Source organism: Aspergillus welwitschiae (genome assembly GCF_003344945.1).
Source record: "Aspergillus welwitschiae strain CBS 139.54b unplaced genomic scaffold BDQ94scaffold_86, whole genome shotgun sequence".
Classification (NCBI taxonomy): Eukaryota; Fungi; Ascomycota; class Eurotiomycetes; order Eurotiales; family Aspergillaceae; genus Aspergillus; species Aspergillus welwitschiae.
The window spans coordinates 17,118-41,163 of record NW_020798780.1 but is presented as its reverse complement, the minus strand read 5'-3'; the positions used below and the strand labels follow the sequence as shown (position 1 = coordinate 41,163).

At 47.0% G+C, this 24,046-nt stretch overlaps 7 protein-coding genes across 7 annotated transcripts; all 7 read left to right on the top strand.

The window, feature by feature from the left end:
* Positions 1-9: 9 nt before the first annotated feature.
* On the top strand, positions 10-1,170 carry BDQ94DRAFT_176148 (uncharacterized protein; the record flags this gene model as incomplete). The annotated part of the gene is made up of 3 exons (XM_026772626.1): positions 10-176; positions 230-317; positions 370-1,170. Coding segments are annotated over 3 exons (1,056 nt in total), but the record flags the coding sequence as incomplete, so codon positions are not given.
* A 903-nt stretch (positions 1,171-2,073) lies between these two features.
* Positions 2,074-3,106, top strand: BDQ94DRAFT_186160 (uncharacterized protein; the record flags this gene model as incomplete). The annotated part of the gene is made up of 1 exon (XM_026775072.1): positions 2,074-3,106. The coding sequence occupies one exon, from the start codon at positions 2,074-2,076 to the stop codon at positions 3,073-3,075; it is 1,002 nt and encodes a 333-aa protein (XP_026619813.1). The 3' UTR covers positions 3,076-3,106.
* A 2,137-nt stretch (positions 3,107-5,243) lies between these two features.
* On the top strand, positions 5,244-6,269 carry BDQ94DRAFT_164198 (uncharacterized protein; the record flags this gene model as incomplete). Its single annotated transcript, XM_026769944.1, has 1 exon — positions 5,244-6,269. The coding sequence occupies one exon, from the start codon at positions 5,244-5,246 to the stop codon at positions 6,267-6,269; it is 1,026 nt and encodes a 341-aa protein (XP_026619812.1).
* A 1,012-nt stretch (positions 6,270-7,281) lies between these two features.
* Positions 7,282-10,891, top strand: BDQ94DRAFT_186156 (uncharacterized protein; the record flags this gene model as incomplete). Its single annotated transcript, XM_026775071.1, has 7 exons — positions 7,282-7,484; positions 7,543-7,664; positions 7,733-7,900; positions 7,959-7,983; positions 8,049-8,660; positions 8,725-9,620; positions 9,667-10,891. The coding sequence occupies 7 exons, from the start codon at positions 7,282-7,284 to the stop codon at positions 10,887-10,889; spliced, it is 3,249 nt and encodes a 1,082-aa protein (XP_026619811.1).
* Positions 10,892-11,429: 538 nt separating this feature from the next.
* BDQ94DRAFT_164195 (uncharacterized protein) lies at positions 11,430-11,865 on the top strand (the record flags this gene model as incomplete). Its single annotated transcript, XM_026769943.1, has 2 exons — positions 11,430-11,721; positions 11,813-11,865. The coding sequence occupies 2 exons, from the start codon at positions 11,430-11,432 to the stop codon at positions 11,863-11,865; spliced, it is 345 nt and encodes a 114-aa protein (XP_026619810.1).
* Positions 11,866-13,860: 1,995 nt separating this feature from the next.
* On the top strand, positions 13,861-15,105 carry BDQ94DRAFT_186155 (uncharacterized protein; the record flags this gene model as incomplete). The annotated part of the gene is made up of 2 exons (XM_026775070.1): positions 13,861-14,029; positions 14,063-15,105. The coding sequence occupies 2 exons, from the start codon at positions 13,861-13,863 to the stop codon at positions 15,103-15,105; spliced, it is 1,212 nt and encodes a 403-aa protein (XP_026619809.1).
* An 8,266-nt stretch (positions 15,106-23,371) lies between these two features.
* BDQ94DRAFT_154986 (uncharacterized protein) lies at positions 23,372-23,897 on the top strand (the record flags this gene model as incomplete). The annotated part of the gene is given in 3 exon segments (XM_026768392.1): positions 23,372-23,513; positions 23,529-23,530; positions 23,541-23,897. Coding segments are annotated over 3 exon segments (221 nt in total), but the record flags the coding sequence as incomplete, so codon positions are not given.
* Between the last annotated feature and the right edge of the window lie 149 nt (positions 23,898-24,046).

The following is a 24,046-nucleotide window of genomic DNA, read 5'->3' as shown; positions in this document are numbered from 1 at the left end:
CAACTAAAGGCAGCAGAATCGGGATTAAAACATAGCCTTTCTACTACTAAGGAGAATGCAAAGGCACTTGAGGAGAAGAATTCGAACCTTCAACAACTGCTGGATAACACTCGTGCCAGACTCAACACGATTGAAGGATTTGCCTCTGGGTTTTATGAAGGGGACGAGGGCTCCCTGTAAGTGACACCTGGAAACACAGTAGAAGCTATAGTATACTAATAGCTTACAGGATAGATGATTTCACTGGTCTGTGGCAGTTTGCCAAGACAGAGCTGTACTCCCAGTTCAATGTCGACTTCACTACAGAAGCTATCTCGGTACGTATTGACAGCAAGATATCAATTATGGCTGACTGATCTATTTCCTCAGAACGGCTCAGCGTGGACCAATCTAAAACGCTACGACCTTGTCCGTAACTACCACATTCCCCTACCTTGTTCGAATACCCCGCCAGCGAAACAAATCCGCTTAGCAATTATTCTTGCTATCCTCGCGAGGGAGATCGACAAATATATCTTCCAGCCATGCTACATCATCCCTGAAGATGCCCGTATTCGGAAAATCCTTGGTGATCTTGCCATGACTGACAGTGAGAAGGAATCATTTTGCCGGTCTGTCCTGCAGTCAATAAATACGCAAGCCCAAGAAAAAGCTCTTTCGTCGACTATCCAGACTGTCATCGGTCGCGTGCTGTCATACTTTGACGATTTACTGACAGAGGCACAACATATGTCAATGCGCTCAAGTTTGGAAAAGATCGTGCGGAAAGCCGCAGGAGTTTGGCAACCCATACGACATGCCAAGCGAAGATATGAGCCAGATTTCGAACAGCCAGGACCCGACGAGTATTGGCTTCCCTTTACTTTGGACGAGAACAGCCGACCGGAGGCACAAACTGCACAGAACACTCAGGATGAGAATGCTCTAACAATATTTCCGCGCCTTTCCGTCATAGAGAACAATCGCATGACATTACACACCGTTGTAATCCAGCTTAACAGATCATCACCTCTCTTCTGCGCAGCGTCCAGTGAATTACCAAAGGCGACATCCAATTCTAGCGTGGTTCGAGTCATGGCAAAGACTTTACGGAGCAAATCTGCCAACTCCAAAGGTGCAAACCAGCCAGACGGACACTTAAATGGTACTAGAAAGGCATCTGGAAAATGATGAATGACAGTTATGGCAATACGGGAGGCTAGTTTTATGGGTCCGCATTCGAAATTCAACTCCTTTATTATGTCACCTTAACGCTACCTTAGACTACTTTAACAATGTCCCTTTAACCTTATGCTTATTGCGCTAGCTCATAACCGATTAATAGCAAAGTCTCTTGGCATATAGTGAGAAACTATGTGATTTCGAGCAAGGCTTACAGTAATGATCACAATACATGTTATATCCCTCTTTCTCAATTCATGAGGAAACAACCTGTAGACCTAATATCCTGCTATATGCTATGGTAGGTATGCATAATACACCTAATCAAACAATCTCTGCATTTTTATAGTGTCTCTCGCAACTATTTGTGATTCTCTATTTTAAGACATGATGAAGTCCTAGAATCATGAAGCGAAGAGATGTACTCCGCCTCGCTAAACAGGGGAGAGATATGTATATATCTCCATCGCTTGACGTTTATCTACCTACCTCCCCCCACCCTAAATCTTGTAGTTTAATGTCTTCGATCGTCTTCCTTATATTTGCCTATAGGAAGGCTTCAGCATTATTTAGCACGGTGAATTAGAGAATGAGTTTTTCTTCGGTAATGGAGTAATTTTTATTAGTAAAACAGTACACTTGTATATGGTTCAACCTGTTGATAGATCGTGCGAAGTAGTCTTGTTCCGGTTAGCGCAATGGTCCACATGTGCTTTTTCCTCCAGCAGACCCCGCGCAAGATCCGACGTTTTCACGGCCACAACGCCTTACCTGTCAGACTCCCTCTTTGCGTTGTTAAGAACTGCCCTAGGGTCAGAGACATAGACCAAGGAGCTTGCCTTGGCAGTTCCAGCAGATACTCACTTTTTGTCTTCATGCTCTACATCGTCCTGTAATACTTCCCTTGCAGATATGACTTATAGGCCCTTTCGGAAGAACTTATATCGCTGTTTCTCGAAGAGCAGCGCAGGAGCGTTGATATGCGGTTTGAACCATACTGGTACCCCACTCTCAAAATTGGAGCTTCTATCCAATTTTCGGCAACATAGCATCTTTTACCAGAACAAACCCACGGCCCTGGTCTCCGCCACTGACCGCCCCATCGAAGCCCTTCATCGCGCTTTCGTGAAACACTACCACTCGGATGACCGAGCAGATGGCATTTGGATCGCAATTATTTCGGTCCCGGTGGGAGAAGATGGCACGTTGCCCTGCCATCATGCTCGGGACCTTGCTCTTGAGTTGGGGTATAATCCTGATGATGGAGACAAATTCATGCACGAATACATATTTGAATGGGAAATCGAACACCAGTATGTGGAGCACATGGTTTCTGTCGAGACACTTTTGAACCGCGGGCTGGATCTGGATGCCTTTCTCCAGGACGATCGCTTGCCCAGCCTTCGAGAATTCCGAGACTTGATGATCAATATGATTGTGGATCCTCGCGCGGACGGATATTCTGCTGGAAGAGAACTAGGTCGGATGGCGCGCTGCTTTGGTGCTAGAGCTCCTGTGGAAGAAATCGCACGTAGTTTTTTGACGGACTGTCCCGCAAACATCTCTGTCGACCACGACAGACAGGACGTGACATGGAAAAGGAGTGGATATGGCTCCGTTGATATGGACTACGAACACATTTACTGGATAAGACAGGGTATCGACGAGGTCCTTTTTGATTTATGGCTTGCAGACAGCTACTTCATGGAGGATTGTGTTGCACATTCAGAGCTGGTCAATGACTTGACCTCCGAAATGGAAATAATGTGGGAGCTTTACTGGGAGGATCCTTGCTTCGAGGTGCGGAACGGGGTCAAATCGGATTCTGCCACAGATGAAGCACGAAAACTGCGGTCCCGGGAGCAGGAAATCCACGACCTGGTTGAGAGACACGCGGTATCTATAGGTCTGTGATTACGATTTCTCGTAGTAATGCATAAAGAAGTTGGTTCGCCAGGTTTCTATGACCGACGTTTGCTTGAGGAAGTATTCGAATTGCAACACCACGTTGAAATGGATACCTGTGCCATTCCTATCTGAGAGACAATGCCATACCGCCTCAGCTGCGACTACAGCCCACATCTTGGGTCGTGAGCAGGCTATCCAAGTTTCAACCTGTGCCGAAGGCTGCGGACTTCCCCAAGCTAACTGTGATAAAATCTCCTCGTCAGAGTGGACACCCTGTCAAACTACGTAAGAATTCAACCACGAAACGCTGTAAATTCGTATAGCAGTGACAAAGGTACCCAACATCCACGGAATTGACTAGTCCTTTGGGATCAGTAGCTAGCATAGGGGGCATCTGCCTGATACATACAGCGTAACAGTAGGGGAACACTATCAGCAACCCCATGGCTCTGGGAACTACCCCAATTTGTTATTCGGATCGCCGGTCGCCCCTTCGGTAATTGCCCTTGATACGCACTGGATTGGAATCCGGTCTCTTCTTGAGCCAGGGTCTTATCGCAGTACTCTATATGCTGTTATATCAAACCCCGTAAGCCTAACCAAGTGTTTCAAGTTGTCGGGGCGCAGGTCATGCTGACGTGAAAACATTGGAATTGACAAGCAGTTATCCTTGCGCGATGAGCTTCTAGTAGCATTGAGAGACCTGTTACTTGTTTAGCCTTACCGGATCCATGGCCAATCATTGGGCATAGAAATCTTCTTTATTCTGGCTCGTTGCATGGCTATCTCATCTACTCTCCAATCGTTACTGTATCTAGCTATATTCATGCTTTAGTCTTAATTGTCACAGAAAGCAAGACCGCATAAAAGATGATCAGCAATCTCCTTACCTGGAGATATTTTGCTCCGAATAATCCCTGCGATGAAGCGATAATGAGTGGGTGACTAGACTCAGTCAAGCGAATCTCATTTGCAAAACAAAAACTGTAATGAGGAAGAGCTCACAGAACAGCAATTGGTAGTTGTGTTGCAAGACAACCCTAGCAGCCCAAGCCACTATATCGATTACGCGGAGGCATTTCTACTAAGTTATAATGAAGACTTAATGTCAGGTCTGCATTTGCTTCAATGTCAGGGACCTCTCCGCTCGGTGTTATGGTAAGTTCCCCCAAGGATGCAAAAACCGATCTCCAATCTGACAAGCCGTAGAACCAAACAAACACTACCACAATGCTATCGAAGATTGTTTCCGCTATCATGGCTGCGCGATCAACATGAGAATATATGGTCGGCTTGAGAGGGAAATTAATAAGTGGGACGGGATAGACAGCAACAGCACGGCGATACCTAAAGATCACTTCGAGGCTCATGACGGTGACTATCGGAGATGTGGGATGTTCGGAGAAATACCAGATGAACCTTTGAAGAGGAACTATTCCGAAGAGCCTTGCAAATGCCTGCTAAGTGAAGATCTTGCCTCCGTAATCGGCGTGCAACACTTAGACAGAGTGGACGAAAATACGAGGGCTCCGACCAGTAAGAAGGTTCGGCGCAGGTAGAGCTATAGCTTATTGACAATATCTATTCTGATTTTATTGCTATAAATTAAATTGTGATGTAACAATATCCTGTAACATGGATTCGTCGTACAAATTGCTTGTGCCCGTCAAAATCCTCCGCTTCCGACCCAGAATTTCTCCAAGAGCCGCACTCGCTCTGCTTATACGTATTCCGGAATGAGTAGTTCCCAGTCCTCACCGTCGGAAGCATGGGAGGCATCGGCATCAGGATAATCAACATCAGGGTGCATGATTGCTTTGGAGATATGCTTCCATTGATGTGGTGGTGTCCGGTTGCGGCAACGGGGTTACAGTGATTAAATTGCTTGCTACCGTTTCCAGCTGCTTGGTGCTTTTTCCAATGCGCGATAAGTTGAGTTGACAAGAAATGCCAGAACGTAGCATATGAGGCGGTGTTAAAGTGGTAAATAATCAAAGGTTCCGCAGATATCAAAGACAAGGTCATTTCGGGTTGAGTAACAGTCTACGGACTCTAGAATATGTAATGCTGCATGCGTTCAGAATAACGAAAGCTTTCCCCAGGTTTAAAAGGCGCAAGTCAGAGCTAGCAATAAGGTAGGAAAGGAGAGCACGAACATCAAGAATCTTAGAAAGATGCCTCTTCTAGTCTCACATGCAAAAGTTGACCACGTCGATGCCCTCACCGGGCGCCTCGCAGCAGTTGAACTGAAAGAAGAAGAAGAAGCAAGAAACCCAAGATGTTTCAACCTATTCGCACCTTACCTCGAGGAAGGCTCGCCCCGTTTTGTGGAACATTTGACTCGAAAATTAATTCCAAAAAGACTCAGCAGTTTGCGACAAATTCATCAACTCCTGGTGGACGAATCTTGCCCGCTCTACCGGGCCGGACGGGAATTCCAGGTAAAGCATGGGATCTCGGAGGCAAGCTTCCAGAATTGGAAAGAACTGGTGTGTGGATGGCTGGACTTCCCGGTGATTCTGTTACTCAACCCCAGTCCATTTGACGTACTGGGGTATGAGCAAATGTTTCAAAAATCGCCGACGCTGGGGTGGTTGGAGAAAAACCTGGAGGTGATGAAGCTTGAGCTACATAACGTGATCGTAGTGGACACGTTTCAAATGGTCTCAGATGAATTGCTGGAGTCAAAGCGGTCCGCAGAAGATCGGTCTGAGTTGGTGACGGACTCGTTGGAGCACAGGTGGACGTGCCTACGGTACATCCCACTGCAGATTGTTATTTCGTGCCAGTGCAGCAGCAAAGCCAGGAACGAGAAGTGGGAATCTTCTGGGGGCCTTAGGGCGGAGGAGCTGTCCTCTTCGGAAGCCGGGGCGCGACAGGAACTGGTCAAGATGATGGATGTCGACGGGCATCAGATGATGGAAGGGGTGCTGAAGAAGTTGTTCACGAAAGTTCTGGGAACATTCGGGCGGTGGAAAGAGCGGCGGCTGGCCAAACGGAGGGAGGCGGCCCGGGCAGAGGTTATCCTGGTGAAGGAGAGTGTTAGAGATGGGATGAAATTGTTGATGAAGCAGATGCAGTTGTTTGGCCAGATCTGTAGGCAGGAGTGTAAAAAAGATGCCGAATTATCAGAGGCAGCGAAGAGGGTGGAGGAATGGCGCAAGCAGATAGAGGATTGGGCGGGTGAGATGGATGACTGAGGATTATGATAGCCGCATAGAAGCCGAAATATTGAGGTACAGAAGGTAGATAGTGAATTACATGTACGTACAGTGGTGATGATAGGATGAGATGAACTTTTCCTTCCATCTAAGTCAGTCTACCGGTTGAGTCTCGAGCTCCAGTATACCTGTATGGAACCCTGGCTTCTACCGGGAAATTGCTCTGTGAAGCGTCTGGTGACCTCTAGCCAAGATAAAACTCACTTCTTCGTCAATGTTCTTAAGATGCCTGGTTCCTCTTCTGACCACGGCATGCCTTTCCTGGACAAGATGGCGGACCGCTTTTTGCCATCTTTGGATGGCCCTTGTGTGTTGCCGGTGATTGTTGCACAACAATTGCAGGGAGCCCCACTTGGTGCTCCTTTGACTCCAGCCAGCAGCATATTCAAGAACAAGGAATGCCACATCAAGGGGCTACCACATGACCCACGACATGCCGCTGTTGGGTATTGGATTGGCCGATCCAAAAGAGACTCCTTCGTTCGGTGGTAGACTGGGAACAAGGCTGGCAGACGAACCCGCACTGGCGGACACTATATTGTGGCTGTGCCGACCACAACGAAGCAGATTATTACAACTTCTGCTCCTGCGTAATTGCACAGTAGACTACGTCATATTGTGGCACAGTAACCAGCTTGCCTAAGCCACATTCCTGATTACCTGGCAGACTAAGCAGATAAAGGGATAGGGAGCTATTCCTCAGTCTAGGATTTCCCTCGACCAAATCACCATAATCGCCATCCACAACTTCATGGACCTGGCCGCTGGAGTTGCCGGTTTCGTAAGTCTGGGACTCCAGGTGTCCCAAAGCATCATCACGTATTACAACGGATGGCGACATTGCAGAGAAGATGTGGACGACATCTGCAATTCTGTGGGCGAGATGCGTCGGATGCTAACGATTTTGGAAGAGACAGTGAAGCGAAAACCTCTTGAAAGTTGCAATGGAACGGCAGACTTCGAGAAGTTGTTGAAGAGATGTGAGAACACTATGCGCAGATTGGACGCGAAGGTGAAGAAAGTCCAAGACAATACAGTCCAAGACAATACAGCGAGCAGCGGCTTTATTGCTCGCGCCAGGTCCGAGTGGGAGAGGGTTAAATACCCTTTAAAGGAAAGCACCATCCTGAAACTTCGAGATATCCTTCAAGAACAGAAATTGGATCTGATTCTCATTATCAACGTTTTGAATACGTAGGTCATCTCGGTACCCTTTGGCGGTCAGATATTCATTGATTATACGATATACTAGTGATGCATCTTCTGCTGAATCAGAGACTCTCGCTCAGCACATGTCTCAGTTGTCGTGTGATATTTCTCAATTAGAGGCCGATGTGGGAGAGAACAAGAATATTTTGAAAGCGTCCGTACAAGGTTCGTGTGGCGTTCCATGATGAGAGAGTATATGAAGACAACAGCTGAAGCGTCCACGATCGTCACAGACCTGAAGCGGAAAGAAGTCCTCGGATGGATCTATAGTCAAGATCCATTTATGCTCTACCAATCTCGAGAGTCTAGGAGACATCCCGGCACCTGCCAATGGTTCCTTCAAGGTCGGGAATACCTGCAATGGAGATCTACAGGGCAACTACTGTGGGTGAAGGGTGAGGGTGCGCATCTAAGTGCCCAACTCACTTACTGCACTTGACTAATAATATTATCTAATAGTTGGTTGCGGAAAATCATTTCTATGGTAAAACCCGAATACCATCATAGGTGATTAGTTATGCTTGGAATGCTAGCTAACTTCAAACCTAGCTCTGCAGTAATTAGGCACCTGCAATCCTACTGTACAGCACAGTCTGACAATATCCTTGTACATTTCTTCTTCTCATTTGCCGAATCCCACCGGCCTAATCCGCTTCTGTGCCTCTCGTCCATATTAAGGCAAATGTGTGTGAACGATCGAGTCCTCCAGAATGTCGAGGAACTGTACGAAAAGTTCAACGGATCTACAGCAAGCAGACCTCTGGAGTATCACGACATCGAACTCGCGCTGGATTCGGCCATTGCGTGCCTCCAGCAATGCAAAGAGATATATATTATCCTTGACGCTCTCGATGAATTGCCTAATGATCCCGACGAATACCAAAGGAGTCGTGTTCTGAGTTGGATCAAAGCAATTGCTACCCGCTATCGGCATGTGCATATCCTATTTACGAGTCGAAGTAACTCAAACTCTCGAGATATTGAAGATTTCGTAGGTACTATCCCGTCAATAGAGATCGTTACCATAGACGCGATGAGCAATCGTCACGACATGTTCTCGTACCTAGAAGCGCAGTTTAAGAAAAGCCACGTCCTGAACAAAGTGCCTGGCCATTCTCTCTCACAAATCCTCAACAGCATGATCAGTTTGTCTGGTGGAATGTAAGTACCCTGTTTCTTGTCGAAGTACTTGAAACGATAGACATCGCTCACAATGACCTCGCAGGTTTCTATGGGTCCACCTTCAGATGGTAGAGCTCACGAAACTACCTACGCCCAGACTGAAAGATATCGACCATATCCTGAAAATTATGCCACCGAGACTGGACGATACGTACGTCAGAATGCTACAAAATATTCATTACTTGCTTTCAAGTGAAGCAGCAAGGGCCCTCCTGTGGCTTTCACTTTCCCTCAGACCGTTTCGCCTAGTCGAGGTCAACGAGAGCTGTATTATCATGCCGCAGAATAGGCCAGTTATAGCAGAAGAAGACAGACTGGAGGGGGAAGGGATCTTGCCGTGTCTATCCGGTCTTGCCCGCCGGACCGGAATTGACAACAAGTACCTGGCTCTTTCCCATTTCTCAGTCAAAGAGTTTCTCACTTCTGAGGCTCTTAAGCATGACACCTGTTCATCATATGGGTTCCACGATAATTCAGCACATGCTTTGATTGCGGAAATCTGTATTGCGTATATTAATCATTGCTATTGCAGTGAGAATCGAACAGGCACAAGAACGGATCTCGAACAGTTTCCCCTTCTTGAATATGCATGCCGCTATTGGTTCGAGCATATGAATTTGGCTGGAGATGAAGAGCAAATGAGTCTGGCGTCTTTGGCATCCACCCTCCTTCAGTCGGGCGAGAAGTGGAAATACGTCACGTTGATATATAACCACATGATTCCCGATGTACCCTTTAGTTGCGCTGCTCGACAATTGACTCTTCGCACACCTCTGGGGTGGGCAGCTGCTCTGGGCCTTGGGTCAGTGGTCCATCTTCTCGCAATACAACGGCCAGCTGATCTTCATATGATACAAGACATCAAATTCGATCCCAAGTGTTTCCAAGTACAAGAGCCGTGTGAGGAGTGCTGCATGATCAGATTACACCCCACTAGCGGTACAGCACTTATGAAAGCTGCGCAATTCGGGACATACGTCGATAGTAAAGCTTCTTATCAATGACGGGGCTGATATAAATTCGAGAGGAGAATTTGGTGAAACCGCTTTGTCAATTGCATGCAGATGCGGGAATACCGATCTAGTCAAATATCTTCTGGACAGTGGTGCCAGTCCTTCTGGTGTTCTAACGAAAGCCATACGTGGATCGTCCACCCTGATTTGCCAATTATTATTGGACGCCGGGGCCGTGGCTGATGAGGAAATAAAAGGCGAAACCCCTTTGATATTGGCAGCTGAATTGGACAATGATCATATTTGCCAAGTTCTTCTGGATTATGGCGCAGACGTCAACCGACTGATAGAGGTCGACGATTGGGAAACGTGGGATCCCGCTTTTGCAACTGATGCATTGACTGGAGCTACTATGTCTGGCAATGTTGAAATAGTCGAGCTACTTCTCTCTAATGGGGCTCATATCAGAGGTAGCGCTCTGGCATACTCTCTGACTGGAGTGGAGGGTGGGCTGTCTGATAAACACCGTGAAATCTGTAACATTCTGATTGAGCACGGGGCTGACTTGAATCCAGATCTTGGGGGTTTCTTTAATACACCGCTCGCCATGGCGCTCTATAATGGCTGGCTGGATATTGCTAGACGCATGATCAGTAAGGGTGCCCGAATTGAGCCGAGTGATCCTACTTGCCTTTTAGCAGGTAATATTTTGGTCGCAGCAGTTTCCAACGTGGACATGACTCGTGAAATCATAGGTATTGGTGTTGCAGTTGATTCTCCAATCGCAGCTGTTCACCAATGGGCTTGGGAGATGGATGGCGATGCCTGCAATTTTACTACAGCCCTCCAAGCTGCAGCATATCTTGGACATGTTGAGACCGTGGAACTTTTACTTGCAAATGGTGCCAATCCAAACGTCCTTGGTCCACCATACGGAAGCACCTTGTTTTCTCTTTTCGCAGGAACCTGTTATGCCATAGAAAACATTGGGCCCGAGTCACACGAACAGGCAGCGAAGAAAGCCTATAATCTATCTGTGAGAGAAAAGACAATCCAGGTCTACAAAATTCTGCAGGAGCGAGGTGTCCAAAATATCATCCCATGGGGTTCTCTGAATTACGACGCGTATCGTACATGCGTGCGCGGGATCAAATATTCATCAATCAGGACTGCTAATGCTATGACTCGCTCCATCGACGAGAAAAAGTTTGCCATTCTCTCCGGAGGAACCTTTTGCAGAGTTGTGCGCAGTTAGAGAGATGAAATTCTCTTGACGGAATAACCATCAGCGTTGTTAGCCGATCAAGAAAACCTCCCATGTTCCATGAATTAAGGGTACCCAAGTCTTCCGATGGCAATCTCTTCACGTCCTGACATACATTTGCAACGCTCTTGGTTTCTTCTCGGCGTCAGATAAGATAGCAGAGAGGTGTTAAATTTGAATATGGGTCTTACCGCAGTAATCAAATATAGTCCGCCTTCACCCTACCATCTTGTCCTCTAGCACTAAAATCTACATGTATAGCTAGTATCTGACGTAGCGCGCTCGATCATGTCTAAAAAAAAAAGAAGGAGACTGAACATCTTGGCTGTGGTACAAAACAGTCTTAAAAGGGGGCAGGTAGATGGTCGGCTTGGTACTTGGTTGGTAGTCACAGCCAGTTCAAACGCCGACGACACGGAACCGCCAAATGTGCGCCAAGTTGCATTGGTGTTCTGATAAAGCTTGAAGATGTAGACCATCCAAAGAACAGGGCATGCAGACAATCGACAGCGCCCCTTTCAAGTATTCCCCATGACAACAATGAAGAATGTTCTGGCGTTGCGAGCACCATACTACAGTCGTCAAATCCCAGTCGCGTCACAGTCCGAACTCAATACTAAACTCAAGGCCAAATTTAATTTTAAGGTCAATACCAGCTTAATCGCCACACAACGCGTTGAGACAATTGCCGGGATATTCCTCGACTTGGTAGATCTGTCCGAAATCATGTTTATGGATGATCCTGCTTACATAGAATTTTGCTGCCGTCCAGCTGTCGCTACTGGAAATGAGCGCCTAGATATCCACTCGAGCAAGCAAGGAGGTATGCAATCAGATTCCTGAAAACCTATCATCGCACTACCCTTCATGAGATCAACCTCTGTGATGTATATATGAGCGTCTGCTTTGGACAGAGATAGGGTATGAGTTCGCTGATTCCGGTGTCGGCTGGGATGGGCTTGTTTAAGTTCACTATTCCCAGCTCTATAAGCCTACCAGTCTAATCAGACACTATAAGACGGACCTGCAGGGAGAACAATTTTGAATTAAGACATACTTCCCGTAAGCCCGATTGCGTTATTCCCAAAATAGTTACATCAGGCGCCACAAGAACTCTTCAAAAGCATCAGATAAACCGTACTTTGGACCATTGAAACTATCCAGGTGCTCGCAAAAAATCCCAAGCGAGCGTTGCTTAACATTACTGCGGGTGTAGTAGGGCACCACAGGCACACGAACCCCAATGTAGGAATATTTTCATAGAACAAGCTCAGTGGGAAATCGGGCATACAGAATGCTTTTCACAGGGAACCCAACGCTGGATATCGCCTCGAAGACGGGATTTGTGCACGGATGACTGTCACCACATACTATTATCTACACAAAGGAGGTATAGTGACTCACACCTTAGTAGTGGAGCGTATTGATCGAGTTGGGAAGATCCAACTACTCCTCAGTGCAGAGCTCTCGTAGGGCGTTGGTGAGAAAGTTCTTCAGTACCAGTTCGAAGATGCATGAGAATGTTAAGGAAAATAGTTTGTACACAATATCGCAAAACAAGTTGGATAAGAAGAACGCTATAAGTTTATAAGCACGAACCCATCCCGTCTTTCGAGACAAGGAGTTACTCTGAAGACAGGGGCTCAGGTATGTGCTAGCCCTATTGTCTCCCCGTTGCCTACGGGCCGACCCAATGGTTAGGTATGAGAATATCACAATGTATACAGGCTGGTCTCCTCGATGGCGTCTGTCTTCAGTCAATTGTGGGAGCAAAGAATTGTATCCAGTGAAACCAGTTTTGTCACGTCCAATTCCCATCGCCGAGATATGGCCTTGGTTGTCAGTCATAGTGGCAGCACTTGATCATTCCTATCTGGAGACCAGCTAAATAATGAGGACTGGCCAGTAGAGGCCCATAGCTTTCTCCCCAGCGTTTAGAGGCCTGTGAAGTGGCTAGGTCAGGAATTTGCAAATGACGCATGCCTTGTGGTATGTAAGGGAAGGAGTCTGTCGGACTCCACCTGTATCCTCTTATCAATGTATTTTTCAACTTCCGTACGATGACACAGCTTAAGAAAGATTCCTGGCGCTCTGCTTTCCTCCAAGGGACTATCACAATAACCACTAGTAAGCGGCCTCGTGCCGTACTGCGAGAATGAAAGAATCTACCCGACGATTGGCCGATCCACTGCTATCACTGAAATGGGTAGGGATTGAGACTGATCTAACCCCTTAAAACATTAATGGAGATACAGCTTCATAGTATCAGAGAGCTGACATACCTTTCGGCTATCCAGTTGCTACCGCAAGCGTTGTGATACCACATTGAAATTCCTGGGCCACGCAACCGCAGACATCTAGACTGCCCTAGGAATACACTGTGCATGACGATTGTAGGCAAGGAGGGGCCAGGTATGTGCCTGTCTCGAGAGCTCAAGCCTTGCGAGGAACCTACAGCTTCTATCCGCCGGCGATCTCTTGGGCATGACAGCAGGCGAGAACGTTGAATCCCATTTGCATTTGGCTCAGGCGAATTTCACACAATACCTTGGACCTCTAAGTTGTGCAGAAAACGCACAACGGCACAAGCTGGGTTGAATTTCCAGGTAGAAGATATTGAAATGACTATAGAATACAGAATACGGGACGTTACTATCGAGAGCACGTGCAGGGTGATGTGTCTGTCACACCTGCCGTCCCTATTATGCTGTTACCCCGCATATGCCCGCTGGTCTAGACCCTGGATCGCGTTGGCTACCATGGGATGTCATCATTCGAGAGCGGGGCCTGACACGTGGCAGGTAACTAGATGGCCTTTAACCGCCTCGCAGGTTCAAGCCTCGCATTCCTTACTTAAAAGAACTGCTTTGGAAGCTGGGTGTCTGACCATATGAGCACCGCTGTTTCCTTACCCCGCCTTGATACTTACGTACAACTCCTGCATTGCTATACCCATTCGACAATGACTCCTGTCAAGATAGCGAGTATCTCTCGCGTGGATCTCAAGGGCTTCGAAGAAACTACACCATCGATCACAGATGTCAAGCACCTGTCATCCTATAACTGGATAGATTCTGAGACTCCTACTATTGCTATCCCGGGCTGTCCGCCATTATGGTCACCACCGAAAGGTACCCGAAAGGTACCCGAAAGGTACCCGAAAGGTACCCGAAAGGTACCAAAAGATTCTGGGTGTATTTATATAGCTCAAAATGCAGCTCGACACCCAGAAAGCCCTCTGGAACCTCTGTTCCGTACTCTATACACAACTCATCCTTCATTCAATATTGGTGCCGTTGATCTCGTAACAGATCGGAATAACATTCGCATGCTCCTATCCTTTATCAATCCTAGTCTATCAAAGAATGGGCTTGAGCCTTTCACCATCGAGGTAGAAGTCACAGGCAAGACGGCGGTCTTCTGTCGTGCAGAGACCGAGACAGTTAGATTCCTCGGACCCGGAGACTTTGTGGGCTTTGGTGATGAGTTTGAAAAGGCATACACCCGAGACCAAGTTAACGGAAGTACTGGCCACCATAGAATCATCAGTTACCTTTTTGGTGGGCTCAGACTCATCGTTCGCTATGAAACGGATGGATACATTGATCCGTTATCTGGTTACCCTGTTGTCGGCAAGGATCAGGTTGATCTATCCAGCATGATCCAGTCGCTATCTCTTCGTCCCTCCGAATGTGTCCCCTGTGGCACTTCGGGGCAGTCTAAGTTGCTGCTGAGGCATGAGGGTCGAACTGTAGCAGCTGACTCGATACTTGAGATCAAAACGCGTGTGGCTCATAAACCGATCAGCGTACAGGAGGTCCTTCCCCAGCTCTGGGTATCGCAGACCCCGAATCTAGTACGCGCATACCATAAAAACAGGGTGTTTGCACCACCAAAAGTGGAGAACGTCGTAGCTGAGATTAAGAAATGGGAAGAATCTCATCGAGAAGACCTGAGGAGACTAGGTTCACTGTTCAAAAAGTTGATTGACATAGTGAAGAGAAGCGGGGGTAAGGCTGCTGCGCGATATGATCGCCAGAAGGATAGGTTAGAGGTCTGGACAGCTGCTACGGTGAAAATGCTACCGGATGACCTTGACTCCAAACTGAACTATGGTGATGCAGAACATGCACCCCATGAAAGAGCGCCAGCCGGATGGGGCCCCTCGGAAACCATGCTGAAGATCGGTCATACTCTACAATGTTGATCTCTTAATGATCCCTTACCTAGCGTCATTCGTCAAGTTCGAACGCAATTGTCAGCCACAGGGATCAGAGTTTACTCACGGTGATATCCTCCCTTCGATGTTGTCGCACTACAAGGGCTTGAGTCAGGCTACCGATTCTGCTTTCGGTCTCTGCCGGTTGACTTGGCTCAGTATCACACTCTCTGCAAGACATAAGATTTCCTCGGGGTTGATGTGGTGGGCGGTCAGACCATCGACCACATTTTTGTTGATCTTCGAGCCTGCAAAACAAACTACGAGCTCGAATATAAGCGTTACCGCGCTATCAAGGGTGATAAGACCTTAGCGCGAGACGCAGCGTTCCGACTTCTGTTTCTGATACTTAGAGGCGACTTTAGGGATGAGACAAATGCCAGTGCGAAAGCCCACAATGCGGTGCTATTTATTATGTCCCATCCAGCTACGTCTAAATATCGCACTAGAACAATACTGCGTGCAGCTTATGAGTAACCATTCGTAGTATCTCATTCTAGTAGCGGTAATTATGATGAGGATACGGTCGATTCGGCCTTTATCGAGCTCCTCAACGTTCTAACCTCCATAATCCCTGGGACCCGCAACTGGTGGCGCATGTATAAGAGGCGATTCAAGTTGAGTTGGGGTTCAGTGGAGGGTTTTACTGACAGAAGAGATGGGCTGTTCGAGCACCGACACTCAGCTTGTCAAGGTCATAATGGAGTGCAAGAGACTTCTAAAGGTTCAGAAAAATCGCGTCATTATGCAAGAAGTGTCTGAATTAGTTGCGAGGATCAAAGAGAATCCTAGTTGTCCGATGTCTGGCCCTATACACTAGTAAAGTGCCGGCCTAAGTCTTGAAAATTAAAACCCATAGACTAGTCTGCTAACAGAAATAGTCGTCCTTTAGTAAGCCAGTACGGGACTAAGATGTTTATAAGGTTTCTCGAGTATGGATTAAATATATAGAGCGCGGGCGCAAGGAAGCAGGCAGTTTTGCAACTCTACATTCTTAGGGCTCCTACGATATGAATAATCCCGTGAATATGGCGCAGTTTGCGCTGATAATCGTGGCCATGTCTCTGTTTTACTGAAGATCAAACCAACATCAGCTCTGGATCAGTGGGTGCTGGGGTTACTGGAGTAAGAAAGTGGGATGGGCCAGGATAATCCCGAGCGCTATGCCGTTTTGATTAGCAGTGCAAAATCTTAGGATACAAAATCATTCCGAAAGTGCTACTTTTCGACCCCAACTCCTTTCGTGGATTATCTTGCCTGATTTTCTCGGTTAATCCGAGCTGCTTAGTGCCTTATAGGATGGCAAACATTCGCTATAGCCTAATCAATACAAATTTGTAATGCATTCCGTACGGTCAGATATAGCGGGAAAAAGGACCGAAGATCAGTCGAATACACTTCCTATTCTAATAAAGCGTATGTATAGCAGCTAGGCCGGTCCTATGCACTACTGCCGAGGAACATCGTTCAAAGTCCCGGTATATCAATACAAATTTGTTCTATATTCATTTGGTATTTACATGGGTTCGTCTACTGGTAGTACTGTGACAATTTAGAGAGGTACTTCAATAATATGGTATATTTAACGGATTTGTGAACCGTCTCATAAGGCGACAGGGTGTTGGTGGTTTCAAAAGTGAAGGTGGGGGGAGAGGACTTGACTGGGTATATAGGAAAGGGACATGGTATTGTCCACAACATCTCCAGTTTAGCCCCAACTAAGGCTAAAATTCATGCCATAACTACTGACAGCGTAAGTACAACTTCCGACAGTGTGTCCACTGGCGTACCTACACACGCATCCAAGGGGGAGATATTTTGTAACCTGATATCCTCCGGGGGCAAGAACAACTGAGTTCAATTCATATGCCTTCACTTGGTCAATCCCGGTATGTAAGATCCTAGCTATGTCAGTCCTTCACCACCTTAAGCTTAACCAGCTTAAGCAAGAATATGGCGCCAGACGTGACCGAATCCCTCGAATCTCAGATAGGCACGCATGTGAAGCAAAGCAACGCAATGCCGCAGATAATGGGAAAGTAGTAGATACACCGGCCCAATGCATAGACAATCAAAATATTTCGAGTGTTGCAATTGAGTCGCCAGTTGCTTGTAAACCTCCATTGTCATCACCTCCTGCCTCCTACCTGAATGTTCCTTTTGATGTGTGTATGCTTCGACGGTAGTACAAGCGGGAAATGATTGGGGCCTCGACCCGGATCTGGTCTAGGGTGAGGCCCGATTTGGGCCCAATTCGATCTTTCTAAGTTGCTTGGACAAACTTGTTGAGGAAATGAAAGTGGCGATGTAGCGGATTACCTGTGGGCCTGATATGAGTGTGTGCAAATAAGCAAGGACTGCTTAAAAATCGTCGCCATTAGGACCTACGTAGTTATGTCTGCATATAATCAATGTTGTGTGCTCCTTGGGGACAAATCTTCTCTCATTACGACTGCAGTGATGCACTACAGCTCTCAAATACTAGGTCGGAAGGGTACGCTGACTGATAGACATTTCTTGAGTTAGAGACGTTGGTGTAGATACTCTCCTGTGATGATAAACTTCAAGGTGCATAAGGTTAAAGAAAGCGGATGTATATTGCCAGCCAAAGGTTCGGGGAACATGAACTTCCACCATGGCAAGATCCGCGGAGTCTCCAGAGGATGCTTCGGATGGCTCGGCCGTCAGACAACTTATGCGCGTGTGACAGGCATGCTACTCATCGACCAGGATGTGATACTCCATGTGTGCCATGGCGTGTGTCGAATCTACTGTGCTCATATATAAAGGACAGAAATGATAAGCTGGTTACTGGCAGCAGTAAGACTTGAACTTCAGATCGTTTGCTTACAGGACTGCGGGGTGCGTGCAAGGTTGCTGTAACCATGACATGTCCGGATGAGGGTCTTGACTGAAGTGGCACTTCAATGGAAGTAATGAATGGATTGTTTCATTTACTGGGTAGATAAATAGACGGACGCAATTGCGTAGATGAATGCCAGCATGGGTGAATGGTTGGATTGTGTGTTGTACGTTTCATCGCTTAGTATCTGGCTGCTCTTGTGTAATTAATACATTGATACATGTACCACACCATGTCAGCCGATTGCAAGCATTACATACCGCCAACATTTTCTCCTACAGCAAGTGAGGCCAAGGTTGGTCTGTCCATTTCGGCGTGTCTGGCTGATACCTGCCATTTGATGATGATAATAGAATAACGTACTAGTTCATGGCCGGACCAACAACCCTTGTAGTACTATATGAAAGTCAACAATTTCTGATACAAAATATCTCAACCACCAAAGGATTATGGAGGCTGAGATGAAGAATACAGATTATATAGATAATAGATGCTATTAGCAGTATCTTTCCGTCTTTTTAGCTACTATAATAGTATGTGTAATGTCCAGAAGCTTCTGTAAGAATTCTAATAAATACTTTAGTATCTAGCATATCCGTATGCTACGTTAAAAATTAGTAACTATTATACTGACTGAGACATCTCAGTCAGAAAAATGTCTTTTGTATGGTGCAACATGGGTGGCCGAGCCGGGCGAGTGGCCAGTCCGTTCTTCAACTACGTTATCATTTTTAAAGAACCATGAAGGGAGGAAACTCGAGAGGCGGTATTACCATGGATGATGGTCCTTACGAAGAGATGTTTAAATAAGTGTTCTGGCTGTATTAGAATCGGCCACCTTTCTTTTCACCACACACTGGCTATCTAGAGACTCCACCCCACCACCTAGTTGTCCGAAGCAGCTGGAAATAACTTTTATATAGTGAGGATGTCGTAAAATCGAATCAGCCCTTTTGATGTTCACCCCAGGCGGAATCCGGCACCCGTCAGAGCCATGTAGGTCGCCGTGCACACCGTGCGACCCCCCTGGGAATGTGACCGATACTATAACACATGGTTAAGACACTGAGAAAGCGGCATAGAGATATTGCTACCGCAAGACCTCGCCGGCACAGCGGTGTTGGAGACAAGTCTTACCGCCACATTCTTGACTCGAATCCCAAACTTCACTATGGAACGGTAGCCCTACTATGCTGTGGGCGGATCCCTCATTTTCTTAACGCCACTCGGCGAATAACGTCGCGATAAGTGTGATTTCCCTATAGAAGTATCCATTGTGTTTGCCGAGGATTAAGAATGCCAGAATGATGCCAGTGCCGGAGTTTGAAGGTCATATTGACAGAATCACGCAACAAAGTCAATCTCAGTCCGTTCTTGCAAACGGCTTCTTTTACGAAAACATGTCAATCCCGCCTCGCCGGCTATCGGGGTGAGTGTAACGTCTGTGGGATGAAAATGCTCAAGGAGAAAGTCATTCTTCTAGACCATGCAAACATGTGCTAGAGAATCGTTGTACGAGGGTTCACTCACGAACAATATGACCATACCAGCACGTTATATTTATGTTATTGTAGGAATTGATATCCTGCATTCTCAGGTTTGGATTATTCTCTGCTTTTACGTATAGAGCAAGCCGTCTTTGTCCGTTAGTGTGTTCATAGACAAACGCATTGGTTCATAAGCTACGTCAGCTAAATCAGAATAGTGTCGTAATCAACAAAAGATAATTCTGCTTGCGTCGAACCTTCTTGCCACTCCGAAGGTCAAATTCTCGTCTACTTCAACTAAGCTTCGCACGTCAATTTGGGGTGAAGAAACCTTCACTACATAGGTAGTGCCAAAGAGATTGTGCTTTCTCAGCAGTTCACATAATAGCTATTTTGGTGAGGATAATCTAAGAATGATAACCATATTAGTGCGAGAGCCGTAGTACGGATAGCAATGGATAGTATGTTCTCTTCAGCATCTGCAGAGTAACCTAATGCGAACTAGAATGCTATGGCTTTTGCCGGAATTCCATATTGCTTTCCGAGTCTTCATCCACTGTGAGGCTGAATACCGCCCGTCGGGTGTTACTGGGGAGCGCATTGAGAAAATAGCCGCCTTTCGCCAGAACTGAATATTCCGACTTGCTGAGGACGGAAAGAGGCTATACAAATGTCCAAGCGGCGTCACTTTGTCATAAGGAAGTTCAGGACTCTCTGCGCTGCATCAGCATGCTCAAAAGGCCCCACCCAATATGCTCCTCTCTTGTAAGTGGGCACGGCTGCCTGGGCTCCAATGTGTGGAAAACGCGTACAGTGCCTGGTCTAGTATTCAGGGCCAACGTGACGAGGACATCAATCTGATGGCCTGTGAATGTCGTATTGTTGCTAGGAAAAATGAGTAGGCTGAAGATTGCGTGTGCTTAGTAGGCTCACATGGTTTTCATGAGGCGATCGTCCCCGATCAACAGGATGCCAACTTCCACTGTCCCTGCAAGCATCCACCACCACTTCCCGCGTTTCATATAATTCTCTGATATCTTATCACGACGGGCTTTTGGTGGCTTGGATGTTCGAGGATCATCACAGTATGCATCCAGGATACAGTTGAGGACATAGGACCTGGGTGGTTTCTGTATGGGGCCAGGAGAGTATTTTCGGCATGCTCACAGAGTTCCTTGCAGTTGAAGTAGAGTAAGACCATTCCAATACGCTTTGCAACGGGATCAAGGAACCGATCTCTCTCGTCCGTGTCGAGAACTCGAAGGTAGTTCAGTATTCCTTGCAGACCTTGCCAGACGACGGGTAGTCCAAGTGTGTGCAGGCCCACACATCCAAGAGGGGCCGAAGTAGTTCATAAGCTGTCTGTGGGGATAAGATACCTTCTCGCTTTCAAGATCTTCTGAACATCTTCCTTGGGTGTTTCCTTTCCACAATCTACACAGGATTTCAGTAAGTGGATAATTGATGGATTGGGTTTCATTAGTCCCGTCGTTGCGCGTGGTTGGTTCCGTATAGCGCGTCCAAAATCTGCGAATCTCTCCCCAGGGGAAGAGCCACCATCCATAGTGGGAGGTGTCGAATGGCAGGAAGCTTTTCCATAGATCCCAGCTGTGGAAACAGTCTCTGCGGGCGCAGCAATTCCAGGGCTTAGATGGGAGGTGAGAGGAGTTCTACTTGGCGGAGTGAAAAGTGCGCTTTCAACAGGTGTCATATCCACGTCCAAGCGTTGCCCCGTTCGGCTGCCTGGGCAATGACCGTGGCTGTGTTCATTGCGCATCCATGGAATAGGGGCGACGTACAGTAGGATGCTATCTGCAGGGCACAATGGCTTGGGTCCACTCATCGGTAGGTACGGGACAAACGGAGGGGTTGGAGTGAGCTGAGTGGCGACCATGGTACTATTCCCTTGGGACAAGATAATAGTTAACCTGGTCTGATCAGGAGTGCTACTGTAGGAAAATAACAGGATGGACACGTTTCCTACCTGGAAGCACTGAAGGCTCGTCCTGGTGGGCCTCTCGCATTTCAGACCGATCCACAAATCCGGCGTTTTCAAGCCTATGGCAGACATTGGCTACCTGAAAGGTGTTCAAGAAACTAGCCCGGTGTATGGGAGATATGATTTTCTGCTCGGTACTCAAAATGTGCCCTGATAAATCCTCCTTGTTGAGCCCACATCAGGACTTCCGCTTTCTGCATACTAACAAGTTGTCCGATCCGCTGCAATACTTTACCAAGACGGTTGACCAGCTACAATACGGAAGTGAGAAAGATGAAGACAGTCCCTTGCAGACCACTCACGTCGGGACACGCTTCCTCGTTCCAATCTGGATTATTATTGTGGGCGTTTTTTCCAGACGTGACTTGATGGAATTGGTTCAACACGATTCTCACTTACCTGGATTCCGACCATAACAGCGAACATGTTGGCAGGACCAGCCTGTCAGATCGGCTAACGACAATGTATTGCTCGGTGCGCCTGTTGATTTGTTGTGTCTCGTAGAATCACCCAAAGCCGATTGTGTCTGACACTTTGGAGTGGCTGGTTTTGGTCATTATGGGTATATCACGATTTATATATATAGTTGACCCCTCACGTACAGAAACTGTTGATATACACAACCATGAACCCGCGCGATAAAGCTCGCTTCCTTGGTAATTTGGGTAACATAATATCCTGAAGCCAGTATAACCATGTGTGGATCTCGTTACTTGACGCCCTAAGCCCAAAGGTTGAAAACCGAGGACATAATATTCCTTCGGTGCGCATTCGGAATCCTCAGGCGGGCATCAAGTGGAACCCCTGAAATAACTCCGAAAAGGACTAGATCCGGGCCTTGCCGAGCCGGCCCCAGCAAATGTTGCTGACCCAAGGCCACAACGATCAACTAGACTGGAGGGGCCGACTAGAGGGAGATCAAATGACGCGCGCCCGCCGGGCAATCTCACATTTTCAAATGCCCGCACAGATCGCCCAGAGAAGACGGTATCGCAAATTACTTGACCGTGCTTACCCGGTGATTTTTTCATCATGTTTTACCGGTAGTCTCTCGCTATCCTTTACAGTAACCCTATATTCACCATTCGGTGCCTCTATACCTCATCTCCCTTCCTGTTCCCTTTTTTTACCCCCTCTTTTTTCACCCGTCCCAATGCCCTACCCCTGGTCGGCAGTTTACCCAGCCCCCCACTGGATCTCCCATCGACCGCGATCAGGGACCTCAGAAGGCGATCATCACATGCTTAAAGACGCATGTCACATCCGGCCTGGTCAATTCCTCAGCATAGAGCCGAATCGGGCTGCGCCAAAGTCAAAGCAGGATTGGGAAACCGGGTTTTGATGCGCGGCGAGAAGCCGTCCGAATGACGGGCATTTTGTGTGTAATAGATTGACCAGCGAGCACCAGCTGGCATCAGCAAGCGCAAGCAGGGATTTCTGCGTCAGCCGAATACAACTCAACCCTACTTACACTAGTTACAACAAAACTCACCACGAGAGCTAGATCGGTAGTCTTGTCGGATGATTTGCCTCGTTTGCGAGCTACCGGGCTCCCGGGTTCCCATATTCCTGAGTTGCCCAGGTCTTGCTGGGCTGCCTCATTATTCAGGCACAGAATATACTTCCAAAAATTATAGACACCTTCTGTATATTAAATATATCGAATATATTAGAATATTGGTAAAACATGTATTATAGATTACCAGCTATTGTAAGCAGCGATAAATCTATGAAGAAAAATTTTGAAATCAATCGTATTATGTTTGTAATCTATAAATTCATAATGAAGTCTTAAACTTTTCTAGTGGTTGAGATGTTCTAGTTAAAAAAGAGTGCCTTTTGTATGGCATTATTGGATGGGCCGCTCGACCGTGAGGGCCGCGCGATCGTGGTCTTCACCGCCACCCCGTCAGCCCACATGTGACCGACTCTATGGATGCCCTGGATTACTGTGATTAACTACCACCACACACGAGATGCAAAGCATGCGATACAAGGAATTATAGAGAGGTTAGTGCAAATTCCGGACATACCTTGGCTACTTGAAGCGCGTTTATTTTATCTAACGGTGGCCCAGTTTGCAGGGCGGCAACGTCACTACGCACTCATGGAGTATGAACCCATTATCTTCAGTCAACATAATTATCGTGACAATTCAGATCCTGCATCTCGTGTACGGTAGAATAGATAGAAAATACAACTGCAACTCATTGATCGCAGAGCGCAACGCTTCTTTTCCTCGAACCTCTGTCCCGCCTTTTATATTACTGTGGGTCCTCCGATGGAGGTTCTGAGAGGTCGGTGAGCCTATGGGAGTAGATCTCCTGGCTTAAAGGCTACTCAGAATGCTAGACCTCGCCATATTGCTTTTTTGGGTACCCTTGGGTTTACCCGGAAACCCGCCAAGAACCAATAACCTCATATATTACAGAAATACAAACGAAATATTGGATCTGTCATAGGAATATATATGTAATTTGCGTATATATTACCGTCATTATTTCTCTTGGCGGGTTTTGGGTTGGGCCCAACCCGCGATTTGGCGAGGTCAACAGAATGCTCATGATCTCTGAATAGAGA